Source organism: Myxocyprinus asiaticus, chromosome 29, assembly GCF_019703515.2.
Source record: "Myxocyprinus asiaticus isolate MX2 ecotype Aquarium Trade chromosome 29, UBuf_Myxa_2, whole genome shotgun sequence".
NCBI lineage: Eukaryota > Metazoa > Chordata > Actinopteri > Cypriniformes > Catostomidae > Myxocyprinus > Myxocyprinus asiaticus.
In genome coordinates, this window is record NC_059372.1 from 5,375,662 (window position 1) to 5,390,533 (window position 14,872).

Consider the following 14,872-nt stretch of genomic DNA (forward strand, 5'->3'; position numbering starts at 1 on the left):
AACCCCATACTTCATGGTTGGGATCGTGTTCTTCGGCTTGCAAGCCTCAACCTTTTTCCTCCAAACATAACGATGGTCAATATGGCCAAACAGTTCAATTTTAAAAAACATCCACAGGTACACTTCCAATTCAGTACACCTCTTATCAGAAGCTAATTTGCTAATTGTCTAAAGACTTGACATCATTTTCTGGAATTTTCCAAGCAGCTTGAAAGCACAGTTAACTTAGTGTATGTAAACTTCTGACCCACTGGAATTGTGATATAGTCAATTAAAAGTGAAACATTCTGTCTGTAAACAATTGTTGGAAAAATTACTTGTGTTATGCACAAAGTAGATGTCCTAAACGACTTGCCAAATCTATAGTTTGCTAATATGAAATCTGTGGATTGGTTAAAAAATGAGTTTTGGGGGCCTGGGTAGCTCAGTGAGTAAAAGACGTTGACTACCACCCCTGGAGTGCGAGTTCGAAACCCAGGGCATGCTGAGTGACTCCAGCCAGGTCTCCTAAGCAACCAAATTGTCCCGGTTGCTAGGGAGGGTACAGTCACATGGGGTAACCTCTTTGTGGTCGTTATAATGTGGTTCGCTCTCGGTGGGGCATGTGGTGAGTTGTGCGTGGATGCCGCGGTGGATGGCGTGAAGCCTCCACATGCACTATGTCTCCATGGTACTGCACACAACAAGCCACATGATAAGATGCGCGGTTTGATGGTCTCAGATGCGGAGGCAACTGAGAATCGTCCTCCGCCACCCGGATTGAGGCGAGTCACTATGCCACCACAAGGACTTAGAGCGCATTGGGTATTGGTCACTTGAAAAATGAGTTTTAATGACTTCAACCTAAGTGCATGTAAACTTCTGACTTCAACTGTATTTGCCCGGACAATGAAATACCCAACCGGTGGAGAATGCACGGATGACGTAGGTTCGTTTCCAAAGAGATGTTGCCCTTCACAACTGTTGAAAAGCCATCTTTCAAAAAGTTGAACAACAACTTTAATTGCACTTCATTTTAATTTATAGTTAAAATAAATAAAATATATAGTTCAAAGTTTGAAATCAAGCTGCCTAGTGTTATTGTGTAGGCTATTGCTTAACGAAAATAACCCATAGTACCACTTATCATCCAACCAGCAGTAATACCGGTTTTAGTCAGTTTGAACATGAACACCGAACCAGTGTGAAAATTATATCGTGGCAAGTCTGATAACTGCCCAACACCCTGTTGCCAGTTTGTGGTTTGTCCCTCCTAGGACCACTGTCGGTAGATACTCACCACTGCTGACCGAGAGCACACCACAAGCCTTGCCATTTAAGAAATGCTCTGATCCAGTCATCTGGCCATAACAATTTGGGCTTTGTCAAAGTTGCTCAGGTCTTTACTCCTGCCCATTTATCCTGCATTCAACACGTTGACTACGAGAAATTATTGTTTGCTTACCATCTAATCTACCCAGACCTTGACATGTGGCCTTGTTAGGAGATGATCAGCGTTATTCGCTTCACCTGTGAGTAGTCATAATGTTTTGGCTCATCAGTGTATAGCGATATAATAGGGTCAAATATAGACCTAAATGAACAATTTAAAAGGAGTTTTGTTCATTTGTTTCTTTGCTCAAAACATTTCTGTGGAATTGCAAAAAAATAAAAAAGACAACCAAGCACTTCAAAAACAACAATAAAAACAACTGAAAACTTTTTAATGCGACTAATGAGTGATTTAACCGTCTTTCTTGTAACAGATTCTGACATGATGGTCGACTGTCATAAATATTTAAAACATTACAAGAAGAAACACCTGGAAATACCTGAATAAAGAAAATCATCATCTCTCTGATCTTTGATTTGCTGTGGTTTCTCCTCTCATCTTCATCAGGTTCCTGCAGTCTAGCAGCTTCACTGAGCACATCCTCACTGGTATCTGCAGCATCTGCTGTTCTCCAGCATTACAGACAGAAGCCAGAGACTCTGTGGAGGTTTGATCATCATCATATTTATCATCTTCATTACTCTGTCGTTCCTCTTCTTTTATCTCCTCCTGTTTCACTTCAATCTTCACTGGTATCTGCAGCATCTGCTGTTCTCCAGCGTTACAGACAGAAGTCAGAGAGTCTGTGGAGGTTTGATCACCCTGATTACCATCAGTAGAACAGAGTAAAGTGAGCTGTGAGTCCTGTGTGTCTCTGGATCTCTGTTCAGAGAGTTTGTCCAGCAGTCGCTGTGGTGTGGACTGATCTCTGCCGCTCCACACTGAATCCTGACATTCTGTGGAGGTCCCATCAGTCACACACACTGAAGATTGACAGGAAACCTTTTCCAGCTCCTGACAAACACAACACAATCACATCTGTACCGTTCATCACATCACATCATTTGAAAGCTTACAATCTCAACTTTAAGGATGAAATGAATGTTTAACCTGTAACCTGTCCTCTCTCTCCATCAGTTTTGTCTTCAGTGACGTCACCTCTTTCTTCAGCTGAGAGATTTCTGTGATGAAATCATCAATATCCAGCATGGACAGATCAATTCCTACTGATTTACAGCAGATCACATCCACCTGCTCTCTCATGATGAACATCTGAACACAAATCATCATCATTATAATGGACTGACATTCATCAGACTCAGAAAGGTTATTATAGGATTACACACAAGAACAACTTTGTTGAAATAACTGTTTCTAAGATGGTATGATTATAATTGTGTGCTTTGTGTTTAGTTTAATTTTCCTGACAGCAGGAACATCGGATATTATCCCTGATATCACACGTTCATCACCGAGACGTCTATTTAATGTGTGTTTTAACATCAGGAATAAGAATTTCAAACGTTTTTTTTTTTTTTTTTTTTTGCTCATCTGAAAGATCTAAAAATTTGTAGATCTATTTGTGATAACAGATAGATGCATTTATGGCAAGGGTTCTTGATCTTTATTGGCTTAGGACCAAAATAAGAAATATGTTGTGTTTACCTGGGACCCACACTTACAAAACCGTGCAATTTGCTGTATTTGATATATCTATTAATGTATACATTAATGTACATTAATGTATTTAATGATTTGTGAATGAATTGTGATATAGACAGATTCTTATAGAAATTATTTTCTTCAAAGACTTTTAAACTCAATTTAACATTTAACACCTCTAGTATTCCTCAGTCTATCTCTTATAAATAGTCTAACACACATATACACACACACACAAAATGTTATAATGGTTTAAGTACCAAAAGTATATAGGTTCATTAGAGACCCTAGGTATGTAATAGTGTCTGTTTTTGTTTTTTTGGTAATTTCATAAATTATATTTTGTTATGGTTGTTTCATATCTATATATGTTTACCATCACAGAATATTGTTTTCTTTGTTTATTACAAGATAAATTAATACTATAATCATATAAATAAATATTGTATCACGTTCATATTCTGTATAAAAATGGTCAATTATCTGTATCCCATATGCATGCACACATACATAATAACATACATGGTATTTCTTACTCATTGTGGCGTTGATGTTTCAGTAATTGACTTTATTTACATTTGACATTGCTATTTGATGAAGAAACAACATTGAAGTAAACTATTGCAAGTACAGCACTTGAACAGTATGTCACGGTTCTGGCATGCGTGCCAGCTCAAACTGTTGTTTGTTTTTCTCTCCCTCATGTCTCACAGGTGGAGCCGGCATGCGTGATCAGTGTTTTCATGGGAACGCTGATTGGTCCTGGGGAGACGCTGATCATGGTGATGAATTACATGCCTGCTTCCACCTGCTTTCCTCTAATTGCACTCCCTACTTATTCCTTGTGTTTCTCCTCCTCTTTTGCCAGTTTATTGTTAGCTGTCATGTCCACTGTTAGCTGTCAAGTCTAACATGTCTCTTTTGTGTTGTTGGAGCATGCTCGTGTATCTGTTGGCTGCCTGTCTATAGAGGTGTGGTTACCTGCCTGCTTGTGGTCGCTCTCACCAGTTGCAGTACTTGTGGAGGAGGATTTCTCAGTATCTGCCCGCGTCTCAGGAGATTCGTCTGGGCTTCGCTTCGCACCACACCAGCTTCTACAGACTCTCTTCAGAATGTTCCTGACTACCACAATGCATACACTCATCTTACGAACACACTAATTCTTACCAGCGACTTGTTGGATCAGCCGTCTGCGGCCAGCGCTGGGAGCGCCATTCTATGACTTTGTTACCTTTGTTTAATAAATACTATTGAACTGTCTCTCTGCTTTTGGGTCCTTTATCCTCCCCCACTCCCCAGCCATGATACAGTATGATATGACTATTGTCATTTGGATGTACAACTGAATGTACAATTAAGTTGTGCATCTATTAAGACTCAATAAGTGCCTAAGAAAATACTTGTGTAGCTTGTTTGTACCTTATGTGTATATGTGTAACTGTGTAGATTATGTTGTTCTGTGTAGCTTAATGTTTTTGACAAGCCAGTTGCATCTCATGAAATTTCAGTGTGAAAACAATGAATCCTGTTCTAGATTTGTCCTGATTTGCTGCATACTCTCTCTGATATGTTGTTACATCCCCTAGAGGTAGGACAAAAAAGTAAAGGGAGGTGTGCTCCCTGCACAACCGTCAAACCGGAAACCTAAGACAACAATTGATAATAGATCCAATATTGGATTTTATTGGAAGTAGATATTTTCAAAGATGTAAAATAAGCAGCAGGTATTTGGTTTCAGAGTGACATCTTTCTCAACAGCAGAAGTTCAAAAATGAGCAAGAGAGGCATCCTATTTCTGCTAATCGACAAGTGTCAATCTGTCGATGGGCAGCACCAGGTCAATTTCAACACCAGCAGTGGTGGACAGCGACTTAGAGCACCTGCATTCAGGCTAATCCTGAGATTGAATAAAAGTGGCCAAATCTCTTTAGGCCAATGCAAAGCGTTAGCTATGCATTCAAATGCATTAAAGTAAGCGTCATCCTCAGTCTCACTAAACGGTGGGACTAACTGAATTTGCGTACTGATATCAAAATCACAAGGGGTAGAAGTAAGTGGAACGGGAGCAGTGGCGCCTTCAGCTGTAAGGCCGTATGCACTGTGCATACCATGAGCGCTCCGACTGACCTGTGAAATATTTACTCTCAGAATATTTCATCAATCATGAAGTGTGTCCTGTATTTCTGTTGGCTGTTTAAAAGAACTAGCGGTGACCAATTTGTGAATGAATAATTCTTTTGAGTCTGTTCTATTCAGTGAATTGGCCAAACAGACTTGCAAAAAGGTCTGAATCGAATCATGATTCAGTACAATTCATTCAGAGTGCTTTCCTAATAAAGGACTCTTCTCTTTGTTGCGGTCGGGGAAACACTTCTGCTCCCTGATGGCCAAAACAGAGAGAATGAAAAGGAACTTCTTTCCCCAGGCCATCCATGTCCTGAACTAAGGACAACACCAGGACTAGTTTCACTATTCAACACCACACACTTGAAGCAATATTACCCTCTGCATTATCATATTATTATATATCATTATTATACATCTACAACATCACCTTTATAACATCAGCCTGCTGCAGGTCAACATTACTGCACAATTGCACTTTACCTTGCACAGTGTACATATTGCCAGTCAAACTGCTGCTGCTACCACCTCTACATCTGTCATTATGCACTATTTCATGTTCATATGCATACTTTGTCCATACAGTATATTTCTTCTTTCTCCTATTTTATTGTGTTTTTTAATTGTTTTTTTTTTTTACTTCTATTTCTACTTATCTATCTATATATACATATATATATAATTTTATCGTAAACTGTGGGGAGAAAAGTCGTACCAAGAATTTGTCGTACTGTGTATGGTTATGTATGTGACCAATAAAACTTGAAACTTGAAACTTTCTCACTGAAACATTTGGAGCGGTAACTCACAGTAAAACAGTATATGGATATTTACGAACACGGAGAACAAACAGCACTGAATATAGTGGAAATTCACCTAAAATCAACTGAAACAAAAGCTGTCTTTTTGAAAGGTACCTTTGAGAAACTTCAGCTAGTGCTGGGTCTAATGAGCAAGGGGACATTCAAACTGAACATGTTTTTGCATCCGCTCACGCTGTTTTCAATCGTTTTCCATGTAAGCATTAGCTAGATGGATGTCTTTTAAAAACTGCATCACGTTTCGCTGTGTTTTTACGATCTCACACAAGAGCACTATATTTTTAGAAGCCGTGTCAAGTTTAAAATAACTTTTTCAACTGATAAAAACAAATCTCGAGACCTGTGTTCTGCCATTTTCGTTGTGGTGTGTTTTGCTTATTTTGCACGACAACGTGTCTGTTCTGAATGGTTACTGGAAGAAATGCTTTAGCCAATAGTTACATGAACGCTACTCATACTCAAGAAAAAAAATGCTTCTCTCAAAGTCACTAGAATTGAACAATTTGGTGATGTGTTTTGTATATAAAAAATAAAAATAATTCTCATGGGGGAGCATGCCCCTGGACCCCCCTAGATATAAGGTTTATTAGCCAGATTTCTATATGTACCCTCAGATTAAATCCTGCAGGCACCCATTAACAGGAGAAAGAGTGTTTGGAGCTAAAAGCTGAGGTGACATAGGAGTTTGTGGAAAACACTCCAGCGCTACTTGGGAACAGCACGCATTTTGAGCTTACAGCTCACGCTGCATGATCTGCAAAAGCTGTGTAGAGTATTCTTGCTGTTGGACTTCCAAGACAAGCAATTTAAGTCAGACTGCAAGTATAAGGTCCTCTGTATTCAGACCCACAAGTGGATGAGAAGCAACCCTCGCAACTCCAGGTGACACTCCGACTGAAGCCTCCGCTGCAGCCAACGTGTTCGTCGCAGCCTCAACATTGAATAACTCTATACTAGTTACTCCGACTTTAAAAACTCCAGCCCCTAACAATTTCTCTTGCAACACTTCTATATTTGCCTTCTCAATTGATGCTTTCAGAACAGGTGTCCTACATTCTTGCTATCAGAATTAATTTAGAATGATTAAATCCTGAAGTGAATGTGCTTATCAGAAAGCCTCAATACTTTATTTCATAATTAAAATTCACTTTCCCCCCTACACAAGTAAAAACTGCTAATCAAAGAACAAAAACCAGAAATATTCACTAGTAAGGTATACTTACGAATCGAAGGGTGAAACGAACGAAAGGCAAAAACAAATTAAACCATAGGACGAGGTCCAATTTGTTACATCCCCTAGGGCTTGGATGCAACAAAGTAAAGGCACAACTGCCAGACCAAAAACCCAAGAGGACATGATTATAGATCCAATATTGTTTTTTTATTGGAAGTAGATATTTAAAAATAGTGAGCAGCAGGTATCTTAGCTTCAGGGTGACCCCTAGCCCAAAACAATAAACAAAACAACCTAGAAATAAAGAGAAAATAACTAACCTGAAGGAGGAACTAAAAATACAAGTAAGCTTACCTAACTTCACTAACAAAACAGGACAAACAATATCAAATAAACAGGGCAGGTCACCCCTACAAACCTAGCTGCATGAAACAGAATCAAACACTATTGCTGAGAAGTACAAAAATCTTCTTGGTTACAGTTGTGACCTCCGTTCCCTGATGGAGGGAACGAGACGTTGTGTCGATGTAGTGACACTAGGGGTCAGACTTGGGAGCCTCAATCACCTCTGATATTTGAAAAAAGGCCAATGAAAATTGGCAAGTGGAATTTGCATGCCACTCCCCCAGACATATGGGTATAAAAGGAGACGGCTTGCATCCACTCATTCAGGTTTGTGCTGAGGAGCCGAGACAGAGTCCCGGCCATTTCAGCAGTTAGTTCAGTGTTGTGGCAGGAGGGACACAACGTCTCGTTCCCTCCATCAGGGAACAAGTACTTACAATGGGAATAGGTCACATCAGCTGTTTTGACCTTTTCTCTTTTTTCCTCTTTGAAAATGAAAATTCAATTAGCTGGGGCCAAGATATATTCCCCAAGGAGAAAGGACACCGTGGAGACCACATCCTCCCCGAAGGGAGGTTAACATGTGAAGAGCACATTACATGGACTTACCAACCGGGAAGTACCACACATGGAAAGGAGTCACTGCAGTAGGTCCTATCTGGAAGGGAGGAGCTCTACAAGCGCAGCGACAGGTGGCAGAGCAGAGCTCTGCCCAGGGGAAGACACGGGTTTGCCGTCAGGGAAACCGTACCGTAGAAAATACCTCATATGGGATTACCGACAGGGAACCAAGTACAGGGGCTGGCCTGACAGGGCATATTTCACGAGCACTGGGCCCGGCATCGAATTCCTCCACTGAATTCGGCTGCCGCAGGCGTGCTGGGGGATGAAAGACATCCAGGGTTCGCCGGTCCCGGGAACTCACATGAATGAAAAAGCACACGTTATCCCCTCAAGGAGGGGAAAGGTGCTGAGTGCAAGCCGTACACCCAGCCAGCTGCCCACATATTTACCTGTTCGTACCTGCTAACACATGGGACGAAACTGGCTCAAGCTGGAGATTGTAAAATCTCGCAATGCTATTGGGTGTTGCCCAGCCCGCTGCCCTACAGGTGTCTGTTAGAGAGGCGCCATTCGCCAGGGCCCAGTAGGATGCCACCTCCTAGTGGAGTGTGCTCGTACTCCCAGGGGGCACAGGGCGCCCTGGGCCTGGTATGCCAAAGCGATGGCATCCACAATCCAGTGGGCAATCCTCTGTTTGGAGACTGCCCCAGAGCCCGCGCTGTGACCTTCGTCGTCAGCAGGGTGAAGTCGATCGCTGAGCGCAGCTCCTGCATTAACCCTGGGTCAGGACTACCCTCGTGCAGCTATTTCAGAGCCTTGGCCTGGTCAACCTGCAGGTTGGCCATCAAGGATGAAGTGAACTTACAGGCCCTAGACAGGAGCCTAGGACGATTCCACCAGGTGGCGGCATTTTGCGTGCACAGGTGCACCGCAGTCGCCTGCTCCACCCGAGGAACCTCCATGTATCCCCTGGCCACCCCGCCATCGAGGGTAGTGAGAGCAGAAGAACCCATGAAACGGGACCGGGCAGAAAAAGGTGCCCGCCACGACTTCGTGAGCTCCTCATGCACCTCTGGGAAGAAAGGAACTGGGGCAGAGCATGACTGTGAGTGGCATGAGCCCAGGAACCAATCGTCCAGCCACGAACACTCAAGGCAGGGTGGAGGGTTCCACTCCAGCCCGATGTTCGCGGCAGCCCAGGCGAGTATGGCCGTCAGCTTTGCATCAGCCTCTGACTGGGTGATCGCCCCAGATGGTGGGAAACCGGCCAAGTCCTCAGCGTCAGACTGCAAAAGCCCGCTCTCCGATGCTGTGATCGATACCTCATCCTCATCACGAGCCCGAATGAGACATCAAGCCCACCATGGGGCAAGCCGCCTGACTCATCCATGAACTCGACCGGTGGAAACAAGCGTGCTGGGGAATCAGAGGTACGTGGGGATTCACCCGGCGGAAATGCTCCCATTGAAGCCCCCAAATCGCCCCCAGCGCTAACCACCGCGGCCTTGTGCATGTAAGCAGAAGGACCAGGACAGGGAGCGGCTGGAGTGGCTTTCCCTCTGTGAAAGAAAGAAATCCGTGATCGCAACGTTGCTATGGTCATGTTCTCGCAGTGAGAACATGAGCCATCCACGAACGCTGTCTCAGCATGACTATGGCCGATTCATGTGAGACAGCAATTGTGGCCATCAGAGGAAGAGAGATAACGACCGCACCCAGGAACTGCACATAAACGGAAAGGCATCTTTAAAAAGACGCTTTCCGTCAGTGCTTACTCTTTTAGAGAAAATAAACTCTTTTAGTATGGCTGCAGAAGCACCCAGGGGCGTTCTCTGCACTTACTGTATCTGTGCAAGAAGGGAGAACCCGCTGTAAATGCACCGTATAAACAGCCTTTTAAACACTCGTAGAGGTGAATGTAATGCCAGTGGATTAGCTTTCAACACTGATTGACTCCAAAGAACAAATCTGAATGAGTGGATACAAGCCATCTCCTTTTATACCCGTATGTCCGGGGGTGTGGCATGCAAATTCCACTTGCCAATTTTCATTGGCCTTTCCTCAAATGATTGGGGCTCCCAAGTCCGACCCCTAGTGTCACTACATCGACACAACATCGAGTGAGTGACAGATAGGGAACAAGACCTACATAGTTCTGAAGCTCTAGAGGTTGGTCTGGCAGCTGGTGGAGAGCGTGGCAAAGTGGAGCTGTCCCGGAGTAGTAACAGCTCGCATCTGAACGCCAGCACAGAGATTTTATTAGCAGTGCAATCAGGAAAAGCCATTCGCCATCACACAGGTGTAACAAATGATTGGCAAATCAGCTGCACCTGGAAGAGACACACCAAGCACAAACGAGGTTAACAGTTCCATTCATTCAAAAATACTGTTGTTGGGCAGGCCTAACACAAGTCGTAAAACCTAACTCAGCCCCCACACACCAAGTCGTAAATCTTACTGAAAAAATCCCACCAAAATCAAACAAAGGGAGTCCAAAACAGACTACAAATCCCATGAAGCCTTGCTCACTAAAGGATCAAACTCTGAACTCCTATTGGATGAGGCACACAACAGAATGTCCCTCAAACATGACATCATCAGGAGTTGAAATACCTCTGAAATGCTTCCGGGATTTGCTTCCAGCAACTTTGTTCACCGAGTATAGACACAGCTCATCGCTGCTCTCAGGTGCAACCTCGTGGCACAAGGAAGTAACGTCCGACTTGAAACTGTGGCCATACAATCTCCATCTCGCTGGACGAGTTGAGATTACTCTGTGTTCAACCGAACACTCTAACGGATCCGAAGGAGACCGCCGAGCAAACCGCGTCTTCATCCGTTTGCCTGCAGAAGTGAAGAGATTAAAGATTTCTCTTCCATCTTCAATCAAGTCGACATTTCTGAGTTCTCCGCCAGCCCGCCGAGAATCAACAGCCGTACCGCCCGCCGACAGAGCGAGGAAACGGCCTCCCGTCATCACCCGAGCCTCAAGGAACCGGGTCAGAGATAAAGGACGGAGGAAAACACATTCTACCTGTGTCCTCATGCGATTCAAGTAAGAGGTTTACGCCTGGGCAGAGATAGAATATTATAGTGTGTTATTCTTGTGTTTCAAGGTTTTTGCTTGTACAGTTTATGGACCGCCATGTCCGCTCATTATTAATACTCAGGGTATTAATTATCACGAATTTGTTTTGCTGTATTGTGGTCCAACCAAATTGGACTGTTGTGCAATTTCGCCATCGCGGGTGAGACAGGTAAACTGAGTTCATCCATTAAAGAGTCAAAGTACGCGGGACTGTTTATGAGCCGTCCACCGCGTCTCTGAGCGATGAACTAACAGCTGCTTTCTCTCCCACGATTGCGAAATCGGCTTTAGGGCCGTCACTCCTCTCTCTCTCTCGTACTAACCACACACACACACACACACGCACGCAACCCCTCACAAACATTCTGACACACATTTTTGGCTCCTAGATAGCTTAATGCTAAAGCCCAGCTTTGTTCCTAAGCTATCGTACAAGCGGATACACGCAGTAATTGGTAGACGCCATTGACTGGTTTCTCGCCACACCCATTCGCGGTCATATTCCCTGGCCGGAAGTCTCGCGTGACATACTCTCCACGAGAGTCGCGTCCGCCATTTTGTGCGCGTCCCTCCTTACACACACACACACACACTGTCACACACACACCTTATGTGTTATAGGATTATTTTTACTTCCATATCTAATCATATCACTGTTTAGTTTGTAGTTGTAAGTCGGAAGTTTATTGACTGCATTGTATTAATTATTAATTGATATTACTGCATAAATAAACTTTGTTTATATTACAAAGAGAAGTGTTTTGGTTTGTTTTGCATACGCCTGTGTCATGCTGACGGGATGTCTGTGCTCGGATTCAAACCTTCATTCATTGTTTTTTTTCCCGAAAATTGATATTCTTCGGATGTCGATTTTCCTAAGAAAACAATCTAATATTGAGACTGTTTTACTATCTGGTTATTAGTCCCTGATCCCAGGGTGGTGCCCCGCCAATGTTAATCCTTATTAATATTCTATTGATTTTTGATAATTGATAATTATCTTTGATGATTGTTGAATTTGAATGATCAATAAGCTAGTGTTAATTTTAATTAATGTTTCATCGATGTTAATAATTAATGATTATCTTTGATAATTGTTGATTTAAAGGATTAAAAAAAGCTAACATTGATTCTCATCAATGTTCTATTGATTTTAATAATTAATAATTATCTTTGATAATTATTAATTATTGCTAATAACCAAACCCGCTCCTAAACGTAGCACACTACATTTACTGGAGCCCCATTTGAGGTTTTAATGAGTTAGATTCAATTAATTAATTTAAATATTAATTAATAACTAAAGAAATAATTATTAATTATTTCTGATAGTAACACTGATCTAAACAACCAGTAAAGCCCTACACTGTCGATTAAGCTATTAATTGATTGGGCAACAAGGCAGCAAGCCCACTGCCTTATTTTTCGAATGCAGCCATAGTTTATACCAAAAATACCATAATGACAGGTTTGTTGCTACATTAACACTGTGGTAACTAGTGGTTCCACAGACTAGTCGACTTGTCAGCTACAACCAGTGGCAGCTCCAGAACTTTTTAAGTGGGGTGGCCACTATGTTTCCTTATAAATTTTCAGGGTGGCACACAGATTTTGAAGGTGTTTTACTGTAAATACACAATTTGTTTTAAATATAAAATTTTTATTTTGAAGAAATACTAAAAGATATTAATGCTGAGACATCCAATAAATTAAAAACAGCAAATACAGCGGATATTACTAAAATGTAACTGTATTTATTTTTTACTCGCTTACCAGCCAAACATCACTTCAGTCTATTACGATGGACTTCAGAGGATGAACTGATGTCAACTCCAACTGTAAGACATGGGATACATCATATGCCATTGCCTGAACCTTGGATTTAGGATAGACCTCACCGAAATGACCGGCCAGTTGAACTGCGATGCACCTAATTGATCTCTGCCTGCATCACCTCGGTCTAATGATGGACTACACTCTTGAAATGGAATACATAGACTATCAATTAATTGCCAACAAAACACTTCATCAGCCAACTAACAAGGACAATTGCATCTATGTGAACTTCTGCAGTTAATCCAGGATGGACTTCAAAGACATTAGTCATTAATCTTACAGTTCATACAAAATCTTTGTTTAAACACTGAGCCTTACTTAGTTTAATAATTTTAAACCATGACTTGCACTAAACATAAGTAATATTGGCATTATATTCATGATGTTAGCCAGAGGGGAACTGGCCCCCACAGTGATTCTCCCAAGGTTACTTTTCTCCATTAACCAATATCTTATGGAGTTTTGTGTTCTTTGCCACAGTCGCCTTCGGCTTGCTCACTGGGGTTAGAAATACAATTATTAAATTACTTATTTTTAAACACAATTCACAATCGTATTTGATCAAACCACACATTGATGACTCTAAGACATTATAGATATTACAGTTTCATTTTCTGTTAATGCATGATCTTCTGCAAAGCTGCTTTGAAACGATGTGTGTTGTGAATGGCGCTTAACAAATAAAAATGCCTTGACTTGACTTGATGAATGTTTGGTCTTCTCTAGTCTTTGGTTTCTCTTTTCACTTCCCTGCTGAAAAGACAATGGCTCATATTCAAAAGGATTTTTTATCTTACTACTAAGAGTTCTCCAAAGAGTTCCTAGCTAGGAGTTTTCTATTCACAAACCTGCCAAGAGCAAATTTTACTAAGAAAATCTTCAGATAAGAGTAAGGCAGAGTTGACTTAGTTGCTATGGATGATGTCACATTTCATGAGCGCGCTCGTAAGTCAACCACAGTGATTGGTAGACAGGGAACCGTTATTTGTCAGCGAAGACAGACAACAATATATATTTACTTTAGATCGATTTTTTTTCTTCCCTTTTCTCCCCAATTTGGAATGCCCAATTCCCAATGCGCTCTAAGTCCTTGTTGTGGTGTAGTGACTAATACAGGTGGCAAAGGACGAATCTCAGTTGCCTCCACGTCTGAGAATGTCAACCCGCGCATCTTATCACGTGGCTTGTTGTGTGCGTTATCGCGGAGATGTAGCGCACATGGAGGCTTCATGCTATTCTCCACGGCATCCACGCACAACTCACCACGCGCCCCACCAAGAGCGAGAACCACATTATAGCGACCACGAGGAGGTTAACCCATGTGACTCTACCCTCCCTAGCAACTGGGCCAATTTGGTTGCTTAGGAGACCTGGCTGGAGTCACTCAGCATGCTGATGTACATTTCTTTATCCTTTGTTGCTGCAATTAAGTACAATAGAGCATGAAATAAAGCTTCAATACCAGAACAGGGTATTATACCAGAATGGCCGTGAATGCCCCCATTTTTTTCTCTGGAGCGAGTGCACATCCACAGGAAAAAATATGCTATGAATTGGTGGACGATGTGCAGTCTGTAGAGGGCATATAGTTTAATAGATTATTCTGCTGAAGGATAACAGAAATTCCCAATTCATCAGTGCTAAACAGTTTCATTTTGATGTGGCCAGATAGCGCAGAGTTGTCAAAACCTTTATATCCAGTGTAATTGGGTTGTTTCAATTTGTGGGAGAGGTACCTGCATCTCTAAATAAGTTTACAATAATAAAAACATGCTCGCGATTCAGGCAATAGCTTTTTAAAGGTCATTGTTAACATTATAATATTTATAATATTATATTATTAAAATACATTGACTCAATTGTGATTCAGGCGATACCATTTAAAATGGTCAGTGTCATAATAATATTTGAATACATTGTTTTTAATGTGGATTGACGACAGCAGT

General features: G+C 41.9%; 1 protein-coding gene across 2 annotated transcripts in view; it reads right to left on the reverse strand.

The window, feature by feature from the left end:
- Positions 1–14,872, reverse strand: part of LOC127420307 (gastrula zinc finger protein XlCGF26.1-like) — a 60,745-nt gene that overhangs the window by 32,082 nt on the left and 13,791 nt on the right. Inside the window, exon 1 of one of the 2 annotated variants that reach the window (XM_051662499.1) lies at positions 2,423–2,613. The exons of the other annotated variant lie outside the window; for it this stretch is intronic. Within the exon in view, the coding sequence (XP_051518459.1) occupies positions 2,423–2,605 (183 nt within the window). The 5' untranslated portion in view covers positions 2,606–2,613. Of the gene's footprint in view, positions 1–2,422; positions 2,614–14,872 lie in introns of those variants that run through there. 2 annotated transcript variants of the gene reach the window in all.